General features: G+C 41.7%; 1 protein-coding gene across 3 annotated transcripts in view; it reads left to right on the forward strand.

The window, feature by feature from the left end:
* DDX46 (DEAD-box helicase 46) overlaps positions 1–26,525 on the forward strand; it is a 71,996-nt gene that overhangs the window by 10,872 nt on the left and 34,599 nt on the right. For all 3 annotated transcript variants that reach the window (XM_055112700.2, XM_055112699.2, XM_055112701.1), the window contains exons 4-13: positions 1,404–1,500; positions 4,248–4,413; positions 8,121–8,272; positions 11,650–11,763; positions 12,443–12,608; positions 13,464–13,584; positions 16,209–16,384; positions 17,308–17,429; positions 20,355–20,433; positions 22,321–22,403. In XM_055112700.2, the coding sequence (XP_054968675.1) occupies positions 1,404–1,500; positions 4,248–4,413; positions 8,121–8,272; positions 11,650–11,763; positions 12,443–12,608; positions 13,464–13,584; positions 16,209–16,384; positions 17,308–17,429; positions 20,355–20,433; positions 22,321–22,403 (1,276 nt within the window). The remainder of the gene's footprint in view (positions 1–1,403; positions 1,501–4,247; positions 4,414–8,120; positions 8,273–11,649; positions 11,764–12,442; positions 12,609–13,463; positions 13,585–16,208; positions 16,385–17,307; positions 17,430–20,354; positions 20,434–22,320; positions 22,404–26,525) is intronic.

Raw genomic sequence — 26,525 nt, forward strand, 5'->3', positions numbered from 1 at the left:
CACGTGCCACCATACCCAGCTGATTTTTGTATTTTTTTAGTAGAGATGGGGATTTTTTTTTTTTTTTTTTTGAGATGAAGTCTTGCTCTTGTCTCCCAGGCTGGTGTGCAATGGTGCAATCTCGGCTCACTGCAACCTCCGCCTCCCGAGTTCAAGTGATTCTCCTGCCTCAGCCTCCCACCCCTGAGTAGCTGGGATTACAGGCGCCTGCCACCAAGCCCGGCTAATTTTTGTACTTTTAGTAGAGACAGGGTTTCACCATGTTGGTCAGGCTGGTCTAGAACTCCTAACCTCATGTGATCCACCTGCCTCGGCCTCACAGAGTGCTGGGATTACAGGCGTGAGCCACCGCGCCCGGCCGAGTTAGGGTTTCACCATATTGGCCAGGATGGTCTCGATCTCCTGACCTCGTGATCTGCCTGCCTTGGCCTCTCCAAGTGCTGAGATTAGAGGCATGAGCCACCATGCCCAGCCTCCAGGTGTTTGTTAATGGAATATGAAAACACAGTTGACTCTTAGAAGTTTATTTCTTACCTAAATATTGGAATACAAGTCTAGTAAGTGTACTTATGTATTTTTTGTTTTAATTTAATAGAGACGAGGTCTCACTGTATTATCCTGGCTGGTCTCGAACTCCTGGGCTCAAGTGATCTTCCTGCCTTGGCCTCCCAAAATACTGAGCTTACAGGCATGAGCCACTATGCCTGACCCAATTTTTTTTTTTTTTTTTTTAAAGAGACAGGGTCTCACTTTGTCACCCAAGCTTGGGTGCAGTGATGGGATCATAGCTGACTGCAGCCTCGAACTACTGGGCTCAAGTGATCGTCTTGTTTCTGCCTCCTCAGTAGGTAGGACTGCAGGTGCACACCACCATACCCAGCTAATTCTTAGTATATTTTGGAAAGATTGGATCTTGTTATGTTCCCCTGGCTGATCTCTTTAACTCCTGTTTTCAATTGATCCTCCTGCCTTGGCTTCCCAAAGTGCTGGGTATATAAGTGTGAGGCACCTTACCCCACCTGTAAAAGTATTTTAAGGCCGGGCGAGGTGGCTCATGCCTATAATCCCAGCACGTTGAGAGGCTGAGGTGGGCAGATCACCTGAGGTTAGAAGTTCAGGACCAGCCTGGCCAACATGGTGAAAACCTGTCTCTACTAAAAATACAAAAATTATATGAGTGTGGTGGCTGGCACCTGTAATCTCAGCTATTCGGGAGTCTGTGACAGGAGAATCGCTTGAACCCGGGAGGTGGAGGTTGCAGTGAGCTGAGATCGCACCATTTCACTCCACTCCAGTCTGGGCGACAGAGTGAGACACTGTCTCAAAAAAAAAAAAATTTAAAAATGAATGTTTCTAAGTACAAATGAATGACATTTCTCTTGTCTCTTTTATTTTTTTGGTAGATCTAGGTCCAAAGAGAAAACTGATGGTGGGGAAAGTTCTAAAGAGAAGAAAAAAGACAAAGATGACAAGGAGGATGAAAAAGAAAAAGATGCTGGCGTATGTTTATTAACTTAAAAATAATTTTCTTTCTTTCTTTTTTTTTCTTTCTTTCTTTTCTTTTCTTTCTTTCTTTCTTTCTTTCTTTCTTTCTTTCTTTCTTTCTTTCCTTTCTTTCTTTCCCTCTTTCTTTCTTTCTCTTTCTTTCTTTCTTTCTTTTCTGTCTTGCCTTCTTTCTGTCTTTCTTTCTGTCTGTCTCTCTCTGTTGCCCAGGCTGGAGTGCAGTGGCACATTCTTGGCTCCTGAGTTCAAGCAATTCTCCTGCCTCAGCCTCCCAAGTAGTTGGGACTATAGGCATGCACCACCATGCCCAGCTAATTTTTGTATTTTTAGTAGAGATGGGGTTTCACTGTGTTGGCCAGGCTGGTCTTGAACTCCTGACCTCATGATCCACCTGCCTCGGACCCCCAAAGTGCTGAGATTACAGGTGTGAGCCACCGTGCCTGGCCATCAAACTTGTTTCTATGGGCCAGGCGCGGTGGCTCACGCCTGTAATCCCAGCACTTTGGGAGGCCGAGGCGGGTGGATCATGAGGTCAGGAGATCAAAGCTATCTTGGCTAACATGGTGAAACCCTGTCTCTACTAAAAATACAAAAAAAAAAAAAAAATTAGCTAGGCGTGGTGGCAGGCGCCTGTAGTCCCAGCTACTTGGGAGGCTAAGCCAGGAGAATGGTGTGAACCCGGGAGGCAGAGCTTGCAGTGAGCCGAAATTGGGCCACTGTACTCCAGCCTGGGTGACAGAGCGAGACTCTGTCTCAAAAATCAAAACAAACTTGTTTCTATGCCAACAAATTTTTTTCTTTTTAATGCTGTAAGCTTTATTTTAAAATAACCAGATGTGAAAGATAAAAAAGGAAGATTAAATAATATTTACCCCTGTGGGAAAATTTTCTGAAAGAAGTTGCACATCTATACACAATATCTGTTTTTACATACAAAGTGCAGTCTTACCATATAAACATTATCAATTGCCTTCCAAAAAATTTGTATAAATTTCAACTTAAGGCTGGGCACAGTGGCCTGTGCCTGTAATCTCACCACTCTGGGAGGCCAAGGCAGGTGGATCATCTGAGGTCAGGAGTTCGAGACCAGCCTGACCAACATGGTAAAACCCCGTCACTACTAAAAATACAAAAATTAGCCAGGCGTGGTGGCGCATGCCTGTAATCCCAGCTACTTGGGAGAGTGAGGCAGGAGAATCACTTGAACCTGGGAGGCAGAGGTTGCAGTGAGCCAAAATCACACCATTGCACTCCAGCCTGGGCAACAAGAGCGAAACTCTGTCTCAAACGTGAAGGCCAGGCATGGTGGCTCATGCCTGTAATCTCAGCACTTCGGGAGGCCAAGGTGGGTAGATCACGAGGTCAAGAGATTGAGATCATCTTGGCCACCATGGTGAAACCCTGTCTCTACTAAAAATACAAAAATTAGTTGGGTGTGGTTGTATGTGCCTGTAATCCCAGCTACTCGGGAGGCTGAGATAGGAGAATGGCTTGAACCCTGGACTTGGAGATTGCAGTGAGCTGAGATCCCGCCAATGCACTCCAACCTGGTGACTGCGAGACTCTGTCTGGAAAAAAAAAAATGTAGACTTAAGAATTTAGACATGAGGCCAGGTGCTGTGGCTCATGCCTGTAATCCCAGGAATTTGGGAGTTCAAGCAGTTCCCCTGCCTCAGCCTCCTGAGTAGCTGGGATTACAGGTGCATGCCACCACGCCCAGCTAATTTTTTGGTATTTTTCGTAGAAATGGGGTTTCCCCCTGTTGGCCAGACTGGTCTTGAACTCTTGACCTCAGGCAATCTGCCTGCCTCTGCCTCCCAAAGCACTGGAATTACAAGCATGAGCCACAGTATCTGGCCTATTCATTTTTTTGAGACGGAGTTCTGCTCTTGTTGCTGAGGCCGGAGTACAATGGCGTGATCTCAGCTCGCTGCAACCTCCGCCTCCTGAGTTGAAGCAATTCTCCTGCTTCAGCCTCCTGAAGGAGGAACTACAGGAATGGGGAACCATGCCCAGCTAATTTTTGCGTTTTTAGTAGAGACAGGGTTTCACCATGTTGGCCAGGGTGGTTTCCAACTCCTGACCTCAAGGGATCCTCCAGCCTCAGCTTCCCACAGTGCTGGGATTACAGGTGTAAGCCACCATGCCTGGCCATAAACTTGTATTTTTTTAATAACACAGAGTCTCCCTTTGTTGCTGAGGCTGATCTCAACCTCCTGTGCTCAAGGGATCCTCTAGCCTCAGCTTCCCAAGTAGCTGGGACCACAGACATGTACCATGTGCCTGGCCACAAAATTTCTTTATCATGTTGATGTCGTTTATTTTCTAACTTGTAATAGAAAATTGCTTTTCATAGAGGCAATTTTGGAGGCTTTTAGGGGATTAAAATTGAGAATAACTGGGAAACTTTGCTTGCTAATTAGTTTCTGTTGTTAGGAAGAAATAAAGTTTATGTGTGCATAATGCTTGTAAGTAAAATGAGATTAATTTATAGTGTTTGAAATCTATCTTTTGGCTTTCTTATTTGAAGATGCTTTTTTTGTGATTTCATTTTGGTAATATATTTGTGTGTATATTTATAAAGGTGTGTGATCTAAGTCTACCCTGAGGAGTTTGTATATATGCCTTTTTTCCCCTTCTTTATACTTTGAAGAACTTACTGGAATGTTACTTGGAGCAAAATTATTAAATTTGGTTTTGCTTTTTATTTTCCCCCATCTCTTTCTTTCTTTTATTCCCCCAAGAACTTTGACCAGAATAAGCTGGAAGAAGAAATGAGAAAGCGAAAAGAAAGAGTAGAAAAATGGCGAGAAGAGCAACGTAAAAAGGCTATGGAAAACATAGGAGAACTGAAAAAGGAAATCGAAGAGATGAAACAAGGGAAAAAGTGGAGTTTAGAGGACGATGATGGTATATTTTTTAGCCTAATAGCCTGTATAACACCTCATGTAGAATATTATATGAATAATATCTCATAAGGGGTTTTTAATCTTTTTTATTGTTGAAAACTATGCATAATATGCTGTTTACCATTTTCATCATTTTCAGGTTTCAATTCAGTGATAAATACATTTGCAGTGTTGTGCAGTCGTTACCACTGTCTGTTTCCATGACTTTTTCGTCATTCCATACGGAAACTCTGCACCTTTTAAATAACTCTATGACGCCTTTTCTCGCTACTTCTTGTGACCTTTGCTCTATTTTCTGTCTCTGAATTTGTTTAGTCTAGCTACCTCACATAAGTGGAATCATAATACATATTTGTCTTTTTGTGTCTGGCTTATTTCACTTAGCATAATGTCTTCAAGGTGCATGTATGTTGTAGCATGTTGGAATTTCCTTTCTTTATATGGCTGAATAATATTTCACTGTATATATATGCCAAGTTTTGTTTGTTCATTCACCTGCCATTGGATAATTTGGTTGTTTCCACCCTTTTGTTATCGTGAGTAATGCTCCTGTGACCATTGGTGTATAAATATCTGTTTGAGTCTCTGTATTGAGTTCTGTGAACTATATACCCAGAAGTGGAATTGAGATTGTAAAAGCTCCTTTTAATATTTATGTTGTAATTTGAAATATAGAATTGTGTTTAGTAAGCATCACTGATTTTACTTTAGAATGAATCATTGAGTGTTATTGGGCATAGCCAGTAAATAGCTCTTTAATATATTATACCAATGTGAACGTTAGTAAGGAGAGTAAATTAAGGGCATGCTTTCAAGTGCCTCCTCTGATTTTTCTTTTCTTTTTTATGTTTTTGGAGATAGAGTTTCATTCTCTTGCCTAGGCTGGAGTGCAGTGGCACAGTCATAGTTCACTGCAGCCTCGACCTCCTGGGCTCAAGTGATTTTTCTGCCTCAGCTTCCAGAGTAGCCACCATGCCTGGTTAATTTTGTCTTTTTCTTTTTTCTTTTTTGACAGAGTCTTGCTCTGTCACCCAGGCGGCACTGCAGTCTCTGCCTCCCAGGTTCAAGCTATTCTCTTGCGCCTCAGCTTTTCAAGTAGCCAGGATTACAGGCACCTGCCACCATGCCTGGATAATTTTTGTATTTTTAGTACAAAAATATGTTGGCCAGGCCGGTCTTGAACTCCTGACCTCAGGTGATCCTTCCACTTTGGCCTCCCATAGTGCCGGGATTACAGGCGTGAGCCACCATGCCCAGCTAATTTTGTCATTTTTTGAAGAGCCAGGGTCTCGATATGTTACCCAGCTAGTCTTGAGCTCCTGGGGTCAAGAGAGCCTGCTGCTTTGACCTTTCTCAGTGTTGGGATTACAGGCAGGAGCCACTGTGCCTGGCTGCTGATATTTCATAATTTAGGATGGAAACATTTCCCTTCACATCTGATTTTGACTTTCGAGATTTTAATAAAGTAGGAGATTGTAGAATTTTATAGGAAAATGGGATTTTGGTCCATTGTCTGTGAAAGTTCCAAAGAATGGTTTAAATAGATTCTATCTATAAGTAGTCATGGTGTCTTTTTTTTTCGCTCTGTTGCCCACGCTTGAGTGCAGTGCCGTGATCTCGGCTCACTGCAACCTCCGCCTCCCGGGTTCAAGAAATTCTCTGCCTCAGCCTCCTGAGTAGCTGGGATTACAGGTGTACACCACCACGCCCAGCTAATTTTTTTGTATTTTTAGTAGAGACGAGGTTTCACCACACTGGCCAGGTTGGTGTCAAACTCCTAACCTTGTGATCCGCCCGCCTTGGCCTATTTTTAGTAGAGATGAGGTTTCACTATGTTGGCCAGGCTAGTCTCAAACGCCTGACCTCGTGATCCACCTGCCTCGGCCTCCCAAAGCAGTGGGATTACAAGTGTGAGCCATTACGCCCAGCCAAGTAGTCGTGATGTCTTAATTCTAGACAATCTAATCTTTTTTACATAACTGAGATATGCTATCTTCTGTGATTGAAAGGTAATTGAAAGAAAAATACAGTTGACCCTTGAACAACTTGGTAGCTAAGCACACCAACCCCCACACAGTGAAATATCCATATGTAACTTTTTACTCCCCAGAAACTAAGCATTACCTGCTTACTGTTCACCAATAACATGAACAGTTGAATAACACATACTTTGTATGCTTTATGTATTGAATACTGTATTATTTTAATATGGTAAGCTGGAGAAAAGAATGTTATTAAGAGAATTAGAGGCTGGGCGTGCTGGTGCATGCCTGTAATCCCAGCGCTTTGGGAGGCTGAGGCAGGTGGTTCACAAGGTCAAGAGATCAAGATCATCCTGGCCAACATGGTGAAACTCCGTCTCTACTAAAAATACAAAAATTAGCTTGGTGTGGTGGCGCACACCTGTAGTCCCAGCTACTCGGGAGGCTGAGGCAGAAGAATCACTTGAACCTGGGAGGTGAAGGTTGCCGTCAGTGAGCCAAGATGGTGCCACTGCACTCCAGCCTGGCAACAGAGTGAGACTGTCTCGAAAAAAAAAAAGAATTACGAGAAAGCGAAAATATACTTACTGTCCATTAAGTTGAAGTAGATCATCTTAAAGGTCTTCATCCTTGTTGTCTTCACATTGAGTAGACTGAGAAGGAAGAAGAGGAGGAGGAGTTGGTCTTGTCTCTGGGGTGGCAAAGGTGGAAGAAAATTTACTTCCATGTGGACCCATGCAGTTCAAACCTATGTTGTTCAGGGATCAACTGTAATTGAAAATGTCATTTAGCTGGGTGCAGTGGCTCACGCCTGTAATCCCAACACTTTGGGAGGCTGAGGTGGGTGGATCACAAGGTCAGGAGTTCGAGACCAGCCTGACAAACATGGTGAAACCCCGTCTGTACTAAATACAAAAATTAGCTGAGTATGGTGGCGCACGCCTGTAATCCCAGCTACTCAGGAGGCTGAGGCAGGAGAATCGCTTGAACCCAGGATATCAGAGGTTGCAGTAAGCTGAGATCACGACACTGCACTCCAGCCTGGGCAACAGAGCGAGACTGTCTCAAAAAAAAAAAAAAAAAGGCCAGGCGTGGTGGCTCACGCCTGTAATCCCAGCACTTTGGGAGGCCGAGGTGGGCGGATCACGAGGTTAGGAGTTAGAGACCATCCTGGCTCACATGGTGAAACCCCCTCTCTACTAAAAATAAAAAAAATTAGTGGCATGGTGGCGGGCACCTGTAGTCCCGGTTACTCGTCAGGCTGAGGCAAGAGAATGGTGTGAACTCAGGAACCTGGGAGGTGGAGCTTGCAGTGAGCCGAGATTGTGCCACTGTACTCCAGCCTGGGTGACAGAGCGAGACTCCGTCTCAAAAAAAACGTCATTTAGCAGAGAAAGTTTGTAGTTCTGCATCCAGCTGTATAGCTGTAAAATCTATTATTGGAGATCACCTTTTTTGGCATAATTAATCTTTTGACCCTTTTACAACCAATTTATGTTTTATTCATATTTATTTTGTCATTGTTAATATTCAGAAGTAATACATGCTTCATGTAAAAATGGAAAAACTTCAGAATATGAGCATTTGAACTGCTGGATGGCTGGAGTAATTGGAAAAGGGGTGTTTGGGCAGTGGCAGAAAAGGTTAGAGAGGTGGGGTGTGGTCTGATTGTGAAATACTGCATTTTGAAACAGATGTTTAAAGAGTGTGTATTCTGGTATTTTAGATGATGAAGATGATCCTGCAGAAGCTGAAAAGGAGGGAAATGAAATGGAGGGTGAGGAGTTAGATCCATTAGATGCTTACATGGAAGAAGTGAAAGAGGAAGTAAAAAAATTTAACATGAGAAGTGTAAAAGGTGGTGGGGGAAATGAAAAGGTATGGAATTTCTTATTTTTAAAGATTTCTGTTTCCTCTTGGGTAACTTGAGTTCTCCATTGCATTGTCCTACTGATTGGCTTGACTTTGTAAAGCTAACAGTTTTATTTCTCCTCATCTGAGAGATGGCAGTACTTTTTCTAAGTACCAGAGATACTGGTAAATTTTAGCTATAAGTGTTCTTTCAAAAGTCACTCTTTTAACACCATCAACTTTGTTTGATATCTTTGCTTACATATTAACCTTTTTAATAAGTTCTCTGGAGACTTCTCTAGCACTCCTGTCTTTGATACTCTTTTTTTTTTTTTGATACAGAGTCTCTCTTTTGCCCAGGCTGGAGTGCAATGGTGTGATCTTGGCTTACTGCATCCTCCACCTCCCAGGCCCATGCAGTCTACCTACCTCAGCCTCCCAAGTAGCTGGAACTACATGTGTGCACCACCATGCCTGGCTAATTTTTGTATTTTGGTAGAGATGAGGTTTTACCATGTTGCTCACGCTGGTCTCGAATTCCTGGCCTCAAGTGAACCACCTGCCTCGGCCTCCCAAAATACTTGGATTACAGGCATGAGCCACCATGCCCAGCTGTGTCTTTGATACCCTTGATGCCCCTCACTTTATTCTGTTTTTCCTCTTTTTCATAGCATTTATTACATTTTGACAAATTATATAATTTTTTTGTGTTTACAGTATGTCCCTTCTCCCTTCTAAAATGTAAGCACTCTAAGGGCCGTGACTTTTACCTGTGTTATTTGTTGATTTATTCAGGCTCCCAGTACAAGCCCCTGGCTTGCCTAGTGATTGGAAAATACCATTTAGTAGTATTTTGTTTCATTTTATTTATTTATTTATTTTTTTTCTGAGACAGAGTCTCGCTCTATTGCCCAAGCTGGAGTGCAGTGGCACAATCTTGGCTCACTGCAACTGCTGCCTCCCGAGTTCAAGCGATTCTCCTGCCTCAGCCTCCCAAGTAGCTGGGATTACAGGCGCCTGCCACTATGCCCAGCTAAGTTTTGTATTTTTAGAAGAGACCGGGTTTCACCATGTTGGTCAGGCTGGTCTCGAACTCCCGACCTCAGGTGATCCTCCCACCTTGGCCTCCCAAAGTACTGGGATTACAGGCGTGAACCACCGTGCCCAGCCTCATTTTATTTTATTTTATATTAATTTAATTTATTTTTTTGAGATGGAGTGTCGCCTTTGTTGCCTAGGCTAGAATGCAGTGGTGTAATCTCGGCTCACTGCAACCTCCACCTCCTGGGTTCAAGTGATTCTTCTGCCTCAGCTTCCTGAGTAGCTGGGATTACAGGCCCTTGCCACCACGCCCAGCTAATTTTTGTATTTTTAGTGGAGATGGGGTTTCACCATGTTGGCCAGGCTGGTCTCGAACTCCTGACCTCAGGTGATCCACCTGCCTTGGCCTCCCAACGTGCTGGGATTATAGGCATTAGCCACTGCACCTGCCCTATTTTATTTTTTTTGAGATGGAGTCTTGCTCTGTTGCCTAGGCTGGAGTTCAGTGGCACTATCTCTGCTCACTGCACCCTGTGCCTCCCAGGCTCAAGTGATTCTCCTACCTCAGCCTCCCGAGTAGCTGGGATTACAGGCGCCCACCACCATGCCTGGCTAATTTTTGTATTTTTAATAGAGACAGGGTTTCACCATGTTGGCCATGCTGGCCTTGAACTCCTGACCTCAAATGATCTGTCTGCCTTGGCCTCCCAAAGTGCTGGGATTACAAGCGTGAGCCACCACACTCGGCCTTATTTTATTTTTTATTTAAGAAAATGTTTTTTAGAGACAGGGTCTCGCTGTGTTACCCAGGCTGGAGTGCAGTGGCATGATCATACCTCATACGCCTGGGCTGAAGCGATCGTTCTGCTTCAACCTTAGTAGTTAGGAGTACAGGCATGTACCACCACATCTGGCTAATTGTTTATAGAGATGGAATCTCACGTGTTACCCAGGCTGGTCTCGAACTCCTGGACTCAAGTGATCTTCCTGTCTTGGCCTCCCAAAGTGCTGGGATTACAGACATGAACCACTGTACCTAGCCTAGTAGTAGTTCAAAAATACATAATCATGCCGGACGTGGTGGCTCATGCCTGTAATCCCAACATTTTGGGAGGCCGAGGCAGACGGATCTCCTGAGGTCAGGAGTTAGAGATCAGCCTGGCCAACATGGCAAAATGCCATCTCTACTAAAAATACAAGAATTAGCTGGGTGTGATGGCGGACGCCTCTAATCCAAGCTACTTGGGAGGCTGAGGCAGGGGAATAGCTTGAACTGGGAGCAATTAGCCTAGATCACACCACTGTACTCCAGCCTGGGTGACAGAATATGACTCAGTCTGAAAAAAATATATATATGTGTGTGTGTGTGTATATGTATATATGTGTATGTATATGTGTATATGTATATGTGTGTATGTATATATGTATATGGGTATGTGTATATGTGTGTGCATATATGTGTATATATTATATATATTTTTATATATATTATTGTTATATATATATATAATTGGCTGGGTGTGCTGACTCACGCCTGTCATCTCAGCACTTTTGCAGGGGCTGAGGTGGGTGGATTACCTGAGGTAAGGAGTTCGAGACCAGCCTGCCAACATGATGAAACCCTGTTTCTACTAAAGATGCAAAAATTAGCCGGACTAGTGGCGGGTGCCTGTAATCCCAGCTCCTGGGGAGGCTGAGGCAGGAGAATTGCTTGAATCCAGGAGGCAGAGGTTACAGTGAGCTGAAATCATGCCATTGCACTCCAGCCTGGGTGACAAGAGCAAAACTTTATCTCAATAAATAAATAAATAAATAAATAAATAAGTAAATAAAGTATGTATAATTATATAAAATTATTTATAATACAGTAAATTATAAATGGATGTATTATAAAATATAATTATATTATGCTTAAAAATTTATACAAATTAATGAGAAAAACAGGCTATTGTTTGTCTTTTCATTTAATAACTCAGTTGGCACAATGCCCTGGCTCACACCTGCAATCCCAGAACTTTGGTAGGCTGAGGCTGGTGGATCACTGGAGCCAAGTAGTTCAAGACCAGCCTGGGCAACATAGCATGACTCTTTCTACCAAAAAACAAAAAAAATTAACTGGGTTTGGTGACATGTGCTTGTAGTCCTAGCAACTCAGGAGGACTGATGGGACGAATCCTTGAGCCCAGAAATTTGAGGTTATAGTGAGCTATGATCACACCACTCAAGCCTGGGTGACTGAGACCATGTCACTAAAAAAAGAAAAAAAACTAAAGATGAAATTGTGTCAGTTACTGTGTGCTTCAGCAGTCATATAACTTGTGTTTCAGCTTTGCAAAATATTCTATATTTGTTCTTTATTTTAGAAGTCTGGGCCAACGGTCACAAAAGTTGTCACTGTTGTGACAACCAAAAAAGCAGTTGTGGATTCTGATAAGAAGAAAGGTGAGCTGATGGAGAATGACCAGGATGCCATGGAGGTGATTTTTCTTAATTTTGACTTTGTTTATGATACTATCCTGGAAGCATTTATTAGAAAGCATTCATGGAGATGTGCGTTTCATTTGTGTGAGCTAGGAGAAATTCCCAGAATTGAGAGACATTCTTGCTATTCTTAGTAGTATAATAGTATCTAGTTAAATATCTGTTTAGTGGAACATTCTGATGTCTTCATTCCTAACTGTATGATCTTTCTGCCCCTCATCAGCTCACTTCAGGCATACAATATGGAGAGAAAAAAATGGAGTAAAAGAATGAATTAATTTTCTTTCCATTAACATGTATTGTAAAGATTTATATAGTAAAAACAGTAGCAAAACCTTATTAGAGCTGTCTCTGATGATTACTGTTTTAGCTTTATATTGGCATTTTAACCTTCTAAAGGCAAAGAAAAAAAAACTAAGTTGAAAAATTCTTCAGGAGCTGCTTGATACGTTTCTAATTCAAGGTGACATACGTCATTTGAGGTGATTTTAAAATTATGAGGTTTAAGTGTGCTGGAGCACTATAAAAATCTTGTGGGTCAAACAGTGTGTCGTAGAAAGTAAAATATTAGAGTAGTTTCTAGGAGAGGAAGATTTGAAAAGCTAGGAGTATTGCTTCCCACAAGGGGAAAATAGTAATGAACTTAGCGCTTTAATTTTTTCTTTTAAACTATAGTATTCTTCAGAGGAGGAAGAAGTTGATCTTCAGACAGCCCTTACAGGGTATCAAACAAAACAGCGAAAGCTTCTAGAACCAGTTGATCATGGAAAAATTGAATATGAGCCATTTAGGAAAAACTTCTATGTTGAAGTTCCAGAACTAGCAAAAATGTCTCAAGAAGGTAAAATTCCATTTTTTCATTTACTGGTTATAAGGGAACAGAAGAGGATACATTTCACATTGCTCAAGAGAAATGTGGATAGTGTCTCATGAAGGAGGGTGTTTTGGAAATATTTTTAAAATGATCAAAAATTAATTGGCCGGCTGCGGTGGTTCACGCCTGTAATCTAAGCACTTTGGGAGGCCGAGGTGGGCGGATTGTCTGAGCTCAGAAGTTCGAGACCAGCCTGGGCAATACAGTGAAACCCCGTCTCTACTAAAATACAAAAAACTAGGCTGGGCACAGTGGCTCACACCTGTAATCCTAGCACTTTGGGAGGCCAAGGTGGGCAGATCACAAGGTCAAGAGTTTGAGACCATCCTGGCCAATATGGTGAAACCCCGTCTCTACTAAAAAAATACAAAAATAAAAAAAATTGTTGGTTTTGTTTTGTTTTTTTTTTGAGACAGGGTCTCACTCCATTGCCCAGGCTAGAGGCTGGAGTGCAGTGGTGCAGTCATTGCTCACTGTAGCCTTGATTTCCTACCACACCCCCCATTCCCACCCCAGGCTCAGGTGATCTTATGTCAGCCTCCTGAGTAGCTGGGACTATAGGCATGTGCCACCACACCCAGCTAATTTTTGTACTTTTTGTCGAGACAGGGTTTCACCATGTTGCCCAGGTTGGTCTTCAACTCCTGGGTTCAAGTGATCTGCCTGCGTCTGTCTCCCAAAGTGCTAGTTGCTAGGATTACAGGTGTGAGCCACTGGGTCTGGCATAAGAGTTAAAGTTTGTTAATCTTATGCCTAATTGAAAAGTAGAAGACACCAATAGAACAATATTTAAGAACTTTTAATCTGGGTTTTGTTTTGTAGAGGTAAATGTGTTTCGATTGGAAATGGAGGGCATTACAGTTAAAGGAAAAGGTTGCCCCAAACCAATTAAATCCTGGGTCCAGTGTGGAATTTCCATGAAGATCTTAAATTCCCTCAAGAAGTAAGTGGTTGTTTATGTTTTCCGTGTCTTGCTGCTCAAAATAGTCCTTCCACACCAGTGTCTCCCTGAGTTACATTTTTACTCTAAAAAAACCCTTACGTTTTAAAAAACTTTCATTGAGATAATTTACATATCAAAATTTACCCTTTAAATTATACAACTGGTTTTTGTTTTTTTTTTTTTGTTTTTTTTTTTTTGGAGACAGAGTCTTGCTCTGTTGCCCAGGGTGGAGTGCAGTGGTGCAATCTCACTGCGCTCACTGTGACCTCAGCCTCCCGGGCTCAAGCAATTCTCCTGCCTCAGCCTTCCGAGTAGCTGAAACTATAGGTGTGTGCCACCATAGCTGGTTATTTTTATATTTTTAGTAGAGACAGGGTTTCACCATGTTGGTCAGGCTGGCGTTGAACTCCTGACCTCAGGTGATCTGCCCGCCTCGGCCTCCCAAAGTGCTGGGATTATGGGCATGAGCCACCATGCCTGGCCTTTTTAATTTTTTATTTATTTTTTTCTTTTTTGAGACAGAGCCTCCCGCCTCTGTCCGTCAGGCGTGCATTGGCAGAATCTTGGCTCACTGCAACCTCTGTATCCTGGGTTCAAGCGATTCTCATGCCGTAGCCTCTTAAGTAGCTGGGATTACAGGTACCCTCCACCACACCCACCCAATTTTTGTATTTTTAATAGAGACAGGGTTTTGTCATGTAGGTGAAGCTGGTCCAAACTCCTGACTTCAAGTGATCCCCCCACCTTGGCCTCCCAAAGCGCTGGTTAAATTATGCAACTTGGCTGGACGCTGTGGTTCACGCCTGTAATCTCAGCACTTTGGGAGCCAAGAAGGGCAGATCATGATGTTAAGAGATCGAGACCATCCTGGCTGACATGGTGAAACCCCGTCTCTACTAAAAATACAAAAATTAGCTGGGTGTGGTGGCGCATGCCTGTAGTCCCAGCTAGCCTGTAGTCCCAGCTACTCAGGAGCCTGAGGCAGCAGAATCGCTTGAACCTGGGAGGTGAAGGTTGCAGTGAGCTGAGATCATGCCACTGCACGCCAGCCTGGTGACAGAGAGAGACTCTGTCTTTAAAAAAAAAAAAAAAAAATTATGCAACTTACGGTTTTTTCTTTTTTCTTTTTTTTTTCTTTTAGGCAGAGTCTCACTCTGTCACCAGGCTGGAGTGCAGTGGCGCAATCCCAGCTCACTGCAACCTTCGCCTCCCGGGTTCAAGCGATTCTCCTACCTCAGCCTCCTGAGTAGCTGAGATTGCAGGAACGCCCCACCATGCCTGGCTAATTTTTGTATTTTTAGTAGAGACGGGGTTTCACCATGTTGGCCAGGATGGTCGCGATCTCTTGACCTCATGATCCACCCGCCTCAGCCTCCCAAAGTGCTGGGATTACAGGTGTGAGCCACCGCGTCTGGCCAACTTAATGATTTTTAGTGTATTTTTGTAGTTGTGCAACTATCACAATAGTCTAATTTTTGAAAATTTTTTTGAATTTTTTTTTTAAATTTTATTTATTTACTTTTTTGAGACAGAGTCTCACTCTGTTGCCCAGGCTGGAGTGCAGTGGTGTGATCTCGGCTCACCGCAACCTCCGCCTCCTGGGTTCAAGTGATTCTCCTGCCTCAGCCTCCCAAGTAGCTGGGACTACAGGTGTGTGCCACACCATGCCTGGCTAATTTTTGTATTTTTAGTAGAGACGGGGTTTCACCATGTTAGTCAGGCTGGCCCCAAACTCCTGACCTCGTGATCCGCCCGCCTCAGCCTCCCAAAGTGCTGGGATGACAGGCGTGAGCCTCCATGCCCGGCCTTTTTTTTTTTTTTTGAGACGGAGTTTCACTCTCGTTGCCCAGGCTGGAGTGCTGTGGCTCGATCTTGGCTCACTGCAACCTCCGCCTCTTGGGTTCAAGTGATACTTTTGCCTCAGCCTCCCAAGTAGGTGGGATTACAGGCGTGTGCCACCATGCCTGGCTAATTTTGTATTTTTAGTAGAGACAGGGTTTCTCCATGTTGGTGAGGGTGGTCTCGAACTCTCTACCTCAGGTGATCCACCCGCTGCGGCCTCTGAAAGTACTGGGATTACAGGCGTGAGCCACCATGCCCGGCCTTTTTTTTTTTTTTTTTTTTAAAGAGATGGGGTGTCGCTATGTTGACCAGGCTGGTCTCCAACTCCTGGCCCCAAATGATTCTCCCATCTCAGCCTCCCAGAATGCTGGGATTTCAGTCATGAACCACTGCGCCCTGCCTAATTTTTAAATTTTTCATTATCCCAAAAAGAAACTTTTGTCCATTAGTAGTCAGTCTTCTCCCCTCTCCCCACCCCTGGGCAACCATTAATCTATTTTTTGTCTCTAGAATAGATTTGGCTATTCCTAACATTTCATGTAAATGGGATCAAACAATATATAGTCTTTACTGCCTGATCTTTTTCACTTTACATAATGTTGTAAAGATTAGTCCATATTGTAGAATGTGTTAGTACTTCATTCCTTTTTATTGCCAAATAGTATTTTATTGTATGATATATACCACCTTTTGGAAGTTTATTTTTATGGGAACACATAGGACCTGTCTGGGGCCCAGCAATCTCAATTCTTACCTTTTCTTCCTTTGGTTTTCTTTTTAAGGCATGGCTATGAAAAGCCCACGCCCATCCAAACCCAAGCTATTCCTGCTATAATGTCTGGACGAGATTTGATTGGCATTGCCAAAACAGGAAGTGGAAAGACCATTGCTTTTCTGTTGCCCATGTTTAGACATATCATGGATCAGAGGTCATTAGAGGAAGGAGAGGGGCCAATAGGTACAATTCTTTTCATTAAACTATTTTTCAAATAACAGCTTTGTTGTCAAACAGAAAGACCTTATAGTTTATAATGTTCTTAATTATGACAATGAAGATGTCTTTATGTACATTTTCTTTATCAATTTGGCACTTTGGGGCTGATTTCCCCTTACCAGCAGGTGGAGTGAGAATCTTCAGAGCTCTGGAGTGACATCTCAGAAGTACAAAAACAGCCTCTCCTGGCACAGCTCAGTTTTTAAACTCTGACTTGGCAGGTAGACTCCTCGTGCATCTATCTGTTTATTTATATTGAGGTTTGTTAGCCCAGTATCAGTGGATATATAAAAGCGACATGGAAGATATCCTAGGGAAACATATTTTCCTAGGTAGTTTTTGGCCTTAACAGGCTATAATGCCAGCATTTCATTCAAGATTACTTGTTTAGATTCTGGTTTCTTGATTCATCTTGGCAGAGATAACTCTTGGAAAGTTGAGTAGGGTTTTGGAAAGTTGTTCAGCTTCTCTCTTAGGAACACGGGGCATAGTATATCTCTCCTCTGTCTGTGCCCCTCAGACCAAGGTTGTTTCTGGAAGCAGCAGTATGGCTTCTGTGGCACAGTGAGTCACTTGATTTTCTTTGTTCTGTGATTTGCATTAGAAAACTGTTTGCATTCTTTTGAACCAAGTATTTTCCTGAGGGTTGGATGAGGCATTTAACTGTCATTTATCTTCTTTTAGCATGTTTTTAAAAATCTGCTTATATTTATCCTTCCCCACAACCTCTGCTGTTATACAACTTTTGAAATAGTTTTCAGGGATGCATAACAAAACAAAAATTAGGTGAAACAATCTGAACTTTATTGTAAAGGTTAAATTGAACACTTTAAAGCATAGCCTTAAGAATTTTGGTGGTTAGGCTACTGATGTATTTATCTTTCCAGCTGTCATCATGACTCCAACTCGAGAACTGGCTTTACAGATTACTAAAGAGTGTAAGAAGTTTTCCAAGACTTTGGGACTTAGAGTGGTCTGTGTTTACGGAGGAACAGGAATCAGTGAGCAGGTAGTTATATAAGAAACATTCATGTTTTCCATTCTTTTCTCAAGTTGGATGATTCAATAAAGTAAAAGTGACTTTTACTTTTAGTTTTTTGAATAGTGATTGCTTCTAAAATCATTTAAAAAATGAAGTATAAAAATAATAGTAAGAATTAGTTATTTTATGCAGGATGAATACCTTTGGAGATGTAATGTACAGCATGGTGACTAGTTAATATTATATTGTGTGCTGAAAATTCGCTAAGCCAGTAGATCTCACATCATGTTTTTTTTTTTTCTTTTTTGAGATGGAGTCTCGCTCTGTCACCCAGGCTGGAGTACAGTGGCGCGATCTCGGCTCACTGCAACCTCTGCCTCCCCGGTTCAAGCGATTCTCCTACCTCAGCCTCCCAAGTTGCTGGGACTACAGGTGCCTGCCACCATGCCTGGCTAATTTTTGTATTTTTAGTAGAGACGGGGTTTCACCATATTGGCCAGATTGGTCTTGAACACCTGACCTCAGGTGATCCTCCTGCCTCGGCCTCCCAAAGTGTTGGGATTACAGGTGTGAGCCACCGCACCTGACCAATCTTCCATGTTCTTACCACAAAAGAAAATATTGGTAACTATATGAGGTGATATGTTAGCTTGATTGTGTTCATCATTTCAGAGTGTATATGTATATCAAACATGTTGTACACCTTAAATATATATAATTTTTGTTAATTATGACCCAATATAGTTGTGGCAAAAAAGAACGTACTATGTTAATGCTATATTAGAATTTTTGAATCTTTTTACATAGATTATCCCTCCTCCCTCTTCCCCTGCCTGAGAAAGCAGATTTTTTTTTTCATTTTACATATGAGGAAATATTCAGAAAGATTTATTAAGTTGACCAATTAGGTTAATACGTTCTAGAGTTTGTCCTGGAACCTAGGTCTCTGATCTCTGAGCATTTGTTTTCTCTAATCTATGCTGACATCTTTAAAAAGTGATGGTGGCCAGGCACGGTGGCTCATGCCTGTAATCCCAGCGCTTTGAGAGGCCAAAGGGGGTGGATCATGAGGTCAGGAGCTCAAGACCAGCCTAGCCAACATGGCGAGACTCCCCATCTCTACTAAAAACACAGAAATTAGCCTGGCTTGGTGGCGCCTGCCTGTAATATCAGCTACTCGGTAGGCTGAGGCAGGAGAATCACTTGAACCTGGGAGGCGGAGGTTGCAGTAAGCTGAGATCACGCCACTGCACTCCAGCCTGGGAGACACAGCAAGACTCCATCTTGGGGGGTGGCGGAAGTGATGGTGATTACTGGGATGCATTAATATCAGAGGTGTTTTGTTGTTGTTGTTGTTGTGGTTTTTTGGTTTTGTTTTATTTGAGACAGCATCTTACTCTGTTGCCCGGGCTGGAGTGCAGTGGTGTGACCTTGGCTCACTGCATCCTTGACCTCCTGGGCTTAAGCCGTCCTCCCTCTTGAGCCTCCTGAGTAGCTGGGACCACAGACGCATGCTACCACACCCGGCTAGTTTTTGTATTTTTTTGTAGAGACGAGGTTTTGCCATGTTGCCCAGGCTGGTCTTGAATTCCTGGGCTCAAGCAATCTGCTTGCCTTGGCTTCCGTTTGTAACACCTCCGAAAGGTATAGACATGAGCCACTGTGACCAGCCCTTCAGCTGTCTTCTAAAGAATGAAATAGTTTTCAGATATTTTGCTTAACTAGAATAAGGCAAAAAAGTAGGTTCTGTGATTGGATAAGTTTTGGAAATGTTGGAGTATAAAAAGTTAAAACCACTTTCTTTCCTGTAAGACTTCTTAGTTCTTAATAAGCTAATGTATATTGTGTTGCTAGATAAATGGGATAAATTAAGTGACGTTTTCTGAACTTAACTACAAAACTGTTTCTTAGGACTATTGTTACAAGAACACACTTCAAGAATATTTGCTTTTGTTAACTCCAGTGTTATTTTAATTACTTCAAATTACTTCATTTTCTAAGTTTATCTTTATGATTTTTCATGACTGTAGTTTGTAGAAATACACTTACAAAATAACATGGTACATGCCTGCACGTTGTATTTATATAAATGCCAAACAAAAGTTTTATGATGTTAAGGGACTTCTGGTATTTTCCATTCCATTTCATTTAAAAAATGCTGGTTGTGGTTGAACACTATGGCTCATACCTGTAATCATCACAGCACTTTGGGAGGCTGAAATGGAAGAATCACTTGAGTCCAGGAGTTTGTGACCAGCCTGGGCAATGTAGTGAGACCCCATCTCTTAAAACAGTAAATAAATTAGCGAGTGCCTGTAGTCCTAGATACTGGGAGGGTGTGTGGGGTGGTGGGGGGAGGGGCTGAGATGGGAGGGTCACTTGAGCCCAGGATCTAGGCTGCAATGACCTATGATGACACTGCTGCACTGGGCAACAGAGCCTGGGCAACAGAGTGAGACCCTGTCTCAAAAAAAAAAAAAAAAAGCTGATTATGACTGTTAAAGTGATTTCATGATTCACTAATGTGGCAACCCTCAATTTGAAAAACACTAGTCTATGTGGTCACTTAGAAATTTCTTTTTCTGAGGCAGGGTCTTGCTCTTGCTCAGGCTGGAGTGCAAGGATGTGATCATAGCTCACTCCAACCTTGAACTCCTGGGCTCAAGAGATTATCACTTTTTTTTTTTAAACTGCTTTCTTAAGTTCATTTCTTGGTTTTGAGGGATAGTGGCAAATCAAATTTGCAGAATTCTCTAGTTCTTATTTGTTTCAAATTTATGGCACTATGTGGTCACGTTGTTGCTATTTCTTTAGTAGTGCCCCGAGATTCAAAATAATTAAGCAGGAAGCTTGGAAGTCTTCTAATTAGACTAGGCAAGAACTAAATGCAGTATTTTTTAGTGTTTAAGTAAGCATTGGTGATAGACTATAAAGTTTCATCTTTTTTATTAGATTGCTGAGCTGAAAAGAGGTGCTGAAATTATTGTTTGCACACCTGGTCGAATGATTGACATGTTAGCCGCTAACAGTGGTAAGTCAGGGGTATTTTTTTGGTGTCTTTTATTTTTGAATTCTTTACTTTTTTTTGTTAAAACAGATGCAAGAAACCAACAAAGGGTTTCTATATTTCTTCTTAAAGCTGCAGTATCTTAAAATTTGTAGCCTGTAGTCCCAGCTACTTGGGAGGCTGAGGCAGGAGAATAGCTTGAACCCGGGAGGCGGAGCTTGCAGTGAGCCAAGATCACACCACTGTACTCCAGGCTGGGTGACAGAGTAAGACTCCGTCTCAAAAAAAAAAAAAAAAAAAAAAATTTTAACAAGTTGATTATTACAAGCATTAATGATATTTTTGCAATTTAAAATTTTTTTTCAGAAGTAACTCCATCTGATCATAACTTGGATTCTTAATCCATTTTTGGCCTGGCTTTGCTTAGTAAAAGAGTGGGGTAGTAGCTTTTTCTTTATTACAAAATTTAGACTTTTTCTCCACATGAGCTAGTATTTTCTTAGATACTACATAAATTAAGATATTGCAGCTTCAAGAAATTTTATCTTTTGTAAATATTGCATGTTTGTAGCTCAAATGTTATGCTTTGTTAAATTATTCCCTATCAAAACTCTTACTAAACTGTTGACATTATTTAACTTCTGTGGAGAAAGGCCCTTCAAGATTTATAGAACTGGGCTTCCGAGACTTAAACCATCAAAGGTAGGTAATTTAATGCTGTTCCCGACCTTGCAAAACTAATTGGGGCTACAAATGCTAGTGTGGAATACTTAAATATTAGATAGCACTTATTTTGGCACTTTTTATTTTTTGAAGAAAATGCTCTCAGAGGTTTCCATTGCAATATTTAGTGTGTACATAATAGAGTATTAAAAACTGAGTTAGTGCATGTTTCTAGTAGTATCCTGCTTGAATTTCTAATTCTAATTGTACATGAAGTTGGCAAAGTGACATCGAAATTGTTTGAGAAGTCATTGTGCTTGTCTAGCATATTGAAAGTTTTGGTTTGAATGCTGATTAAATAATCCCTTTTTTTTTTTCTCAATGCTGCATTGATTAAGTCTCCTCCTGAAATTCATCTTGATTAATTTTACCTTTTTCTCTTATCTGTCATTGTGGTCTATTTTTAAATAACTATTTTATACGTGTTTTTGCCAGGTGATTGATTCAACAGTTGATAGCAATGCCTCTGTTAATATTTTAGAAGGAATTTCCTATGTATGTATTTTGTTTTCACTGGTTAGGAAGCCACTTGCATTTATTTAAGTCAGTGGGTTCACTTAATAAAATTGGGATTTATATCTTTGTATGGAAAATGTATTTATGTAATGTGTTTTGGTATTTAAAGTTTTTGTGTGATACGTTAATTTCCTAATGCTGTCAAATAGCTTCTCATTAAGGGTTTGACATGCCCATTTAAGAAGCTTCTAAATATATGGAAGTAGGTTATAAAATAATATAGAGAGACATTTTCTGTGTCTAAAATAGTTAGCACTAGAACTTGCTTTCCACACATACGCTGTAATCTCTAATATGTTTTTTTCTAGGTGATGCTGTCAGATAATGGCTGATGTGGCTCGATGCTTCATCTCAGTCTTAGTTTTATGATGTGTTTTGGAGAGGGCTGTTTTCTGAATTTTACAGGTTCTTCAGGCCCTATGATGGTATGCAAGAGACGAGTTTGACAAAATAAAGGGCCTCATATACCCATTGTCAGAAAGTATTTGCCACTAGATTAAGACATTGTAGATCAAAATTTCTTTTCACTTTTTAAAGATACCTAACTTACCCCTCTGGTTAAGTCAGGCATTTTAGTTTCCTTTACAGTTTTTAAAAGTTCTTGGTAGCCATAAAATGAATTGTGACTGATTTTTAGTTTTCTTTTTGTCTTTATTTTTCTTTTCATCTTAGGTCGGGTCACAAATCTTCGAAGAGTGACATATGTTGTTTTAGATGAAGCGGACAGAATGTTTGACATGGGTTTTGAACCCCAGGTAATCATTTAATTTCTTAAGTGTTTTGAAATGTAAATATAACTTTGTAGTTGTCATGAGAATGAAATGTTCATGTGGTTTCTGAAATTCACACACACACTTTTCTGTTGCACGGTAATACAGAAGACTGGGGACATACAGTATTGAAGTACATATTTATGTTTCAGATTCCTCACAAAACTTCTTCAGGAGGTATTTATACCGGCATTTCTTAGCCATCTAAGACCAACACCAACAAAGCTAGAATTGGAGTGCTAATAATAGAGCTTAAGCCTTATTTTTTTTTTTTCAGATGGAGTCTTGCTCTGTCGCCCAGACTGCAGTGCAGTGAACGATCACCACTCACTACAACCTCTGCCTCCTGGGTTCAAGCGATTCTCCTGCCTCAGCCTCCCAAGTACCTGGGACTACAGGTGCCGGCCACCACGCCCGGTTAACTTTTGTATTTTTAGTAGAGATGGAGTTTCACCACATTGGCCAGGCTGGTCTCGAACTCCTGACCTCAGGTGATCCACCCGCCTTGGCCTCCCAAAGTGTTGGGATTACAGGCGTGAGCCACTGTGCCCGGCCCATTGTCTTTTTAAATAAATTCTTTTAATTCATGCTTTTAGATACCTCATTATCTAGTCTAGATAGCACGTCATTTACATTTACCAAAGTCATTCATGTTTGCTAAGATAATGGCCCAAAGAATTTATCTAGCTTAGGTTTTTATATTCCTTATATATGCTCTTTGCTCAGGTACAAAATTTCAGTGATACACATTTATAGGAACACATTTTAAAGGTGGTAGATGAGGTCAGGAGATCGAGACCATCCTGGCTTTCATGGTGAAACCCCATATCTACTAAAAATACAAAAAAATTAGCCGGGCGTGGTGGCAGGCGCCTGTAGTCCCAGCTACTCAGGAGGCTGAGGCAGGAGAATGGCGTGAACCCTGGCGGCGGAGCTTGCAGTGAGCTGAGATCACGCTGTTGCACTCCAGCCTGGGAGACAGAGCGAGACTCCGTCTCAAAAAAAAAAAAGTGGTAGAAGGTTTTCTTAAGAAGATCATTGTGAATTGTCAGTAGGCTGTAGTTGCCAAAAAATGAATAAAAAAGGATTATAAGAGACCACAGTAATGGAAATGTGCATGGAAAAGGGATAAGGCAAATGTCATATTTAGCCTTTTCAGTTTATCCATGTACTCTCCAAAAATTTATTGCCAGTTATATGATAGTGCATGTATTGTATTTAGATTTAGGGACTGCATTCTAAATGAGATGTAAATAGAGGAACACAGAGGAAGCAGGATTATGGTAATGCTTGAACCATATGCGAAACAGTTAAAATGATATTTAGCTTTGGGCAGGGAATGGTGGCTCATGCCTTTAATCCCAGCAATTTGGCAGGCCGAGGCAGGCAGATTACTTGAAGTCAGGAGATCAGCCTAGCCTGGCCAACATCGTGAAACCCCTTTTCTACTAAAAATACAAAAATTAGCTGGACATGGTGACGGGCGCCTGTAATCCCAGCTACTTGGGAGGCTGAGTCAGGAGAATCACTTGAACCTGGGAGGCACAGGGTGTAGGGAGCCGAGATCGCATTACTGTACTTAAGCCTGGGTGATAGAACGAGACTTAGTCTCAAAAAATAATAATATAATAATAATAATAATAGTAATAATAATCAGCTTTGAGTAGAAGATAGCATCCTTTAACTCTGAACAAGTGTCACATGAAAGCAGCATTGAATTTATTTTTTTCGTCCCAAGGAGTACAAATGGGATCCAGTGGGGAAGTCATATGGAGCTTGATCTGAGTTTAGTTTGAGGAAGGACTGAATAAACGTTATTTGGAGAGGAAACATTGCTTCGTGAGGGAGCGGGGGCGGATATACTGAATATCTGTTTCTTCCAGGTGTTCAAGCAGAGTCAAGGGGTCTGTTTGTTGTGGTAAGAGAGTAAAGAGAATTGAAGTATCAGATAGAACACAGTCACGTGCCCTTTAATGTCTTTCCCAATCATGTGAAATCTTAGATTTTATTATAATGCTTTAAGTAGATAGAGTGATTGATAGGGACCTTCTGGTAAACCAAGTTCTTACAGAGTGAGTTCAACACAACATTTTCCATTGAAAGGCAAAGTGTGAATCATTCCTTGCCATAAATACATACAGGTACGTAAGTACATATAAACAAAATAAATGATTAATTCAGCATTATCTCATGTATTTATGTCCGTGTATGTGCTTAGGTACATGTATGTGCGTGTGTACATGTGTATAAGTACATCAGAGAGAAATGCTGAATAATTGTTTGTTGATAACTGAAAACCTGCTGGAGGCTTGGCGTGGTGATGTATGCATAGGATCTCTGCACTTTGGGAGGTCGAGGCAGGTGGATTGCTTGAATTCAGGAGTTCAAGACAAGCAGGGGGCAACATGGCGAAACCTCGTCTCTACAAAAAAATATAAAAATTAGCTGGGTGTGGGGGCATGCGCCTATCGTCCCAGCTACTCAGGAGGCTGAAGTAGCAGGATTGCTTGAGCCTGGGAGATAGAGGCTGTGGTGAGCCAACATAGTGCCTCTGCACTCCAGCCTGGGCGACAGAGTGAGACCGTGTCTCAAGAAAAAAGAGGAAAATTTTGATTTAGTTTGTGATTATTTTGTGAGCTTCATAGATTAAAAAAACACTAAGTAAGGTTTCAGTGTCATGCAGCACTATTTGGAGGTGTAGCAACAAAAGACACTGTCATGTAAATGAAAGCTAGTGCTATTGAATGCAAAGCTGCACACTGACTTATGCCTAGAGAAGAGTTGGCAAGCAGTAGTGTGCTTCCAGGCATGATTCTGTATTGAAGAAAATAGTGAGAATTGGGAATTATTTTTATTTATTTATTTATTTTGAGACAGAGTTTCACTCTGTCACCTAGGCTGAAGTGCAGTGGCTCACTGCAACCTCCGCCTGCCAGGTTCAAGTGATTCTCCTGCCTCACCCTCCTGAGTAGCTGGTATTATAGGCGCGTGCCACCATGCCTGGCTAATTTTTGTATTTTTAGTAGAGACAGGGTTTCACCATGTTGGCTGGACTGGTCTCGAACTCCTGAGCTCAAGTGATCCGCCTGCCTTGACCTCCCAAAGTGCTGGGATTATAGGCCTGAGCCACCACACCCAGCCTGAAAACTGAACAGTTGAATTTAGTAATGTGGTAACTTGGGAATCAGATTCTCCCCTTTCCCTAGGGTTTACTGTTTTTTATTACTGTTATTGTTTATTATTTTTGTTTTTGATTGTTGTAGGCAGTCTGGCAAGGATTGCCCTGAGGTGTAAACTTAAGGTTATTTCATGTGTTTTCTGAGCCTGTGGTATTCTCTATGTGTGGTTACTTTGTAATTTTCTCTGGATATTCATTTGTTTTTTAATCTCCTAGTATTTAATTTTTGGCTGTCAAAAGGAGAAAAATTAAGGCAGAGGGAAGGGGCATCAGATTTTAAATCCCCTGCTAGTCACTTCAGCTTGAGAGGCCTGGGCTTGTAGTGGTTGGCGGGGTGTGAGTGCAACAATAACAGGCAGGTGTCTCTTTGTCTTCACCTCTGTGACCAGAGTAGCAATCAGAGCAGAGATCCTCCGTATTTGGAGGACAGAGTCCTTCTTGACGACCCTGGCTCTTGCAAGCTCTGTACAGTTTGCTTCAGAAACATGTGTACGCCTGCCTGCTGTGGGGCTGTATGTGGGGGATGGTTAACTGCTACTGTGCTACCAGCTGAAAATGGCAGAAAATAGCCACAATTTATCTTCCAGGCTTTTCCCAGGAAGTTGCAAACCTTCTGTAGGCTCCAGAGTTCCAAAGTGGTTACATCAGACAGATTCACAATTGTTGTCTAGGTGTGGATACAGATTCCTGGTGATTCCTGTTCTGCCAACTTCCCAGAATCCTCCTCTTTTTGTCTGTTTTTATTGCATATTCCTAGTACTTAGAACAGTACCTGGTTCAAAATGGGTCTTTAATAAAAATGTGTTGAATAAATGAAGGAAAACAGTGGTAGTTGGTTGTATCCTAGATATAATTTGAAGATAGACCACTATATTTGTTGATGGATTGGTTGTAAGATGAGTGACAGAGATTAATCAAAGATGTCTCCT

Source organism: Pan paniscus, chromosome 4, assembly GCF_029289425.2.
Source record: "Pan paniscus chromosome 4, NHGRI_mPanPan1-v2.0_pri, whole genome shotgun sequence".
Lineage (NCBI taxonomy): Eukaryota > Metazoa > Chordata > Mammalia > Primates > Hominidae > Pan > Pan paniscus.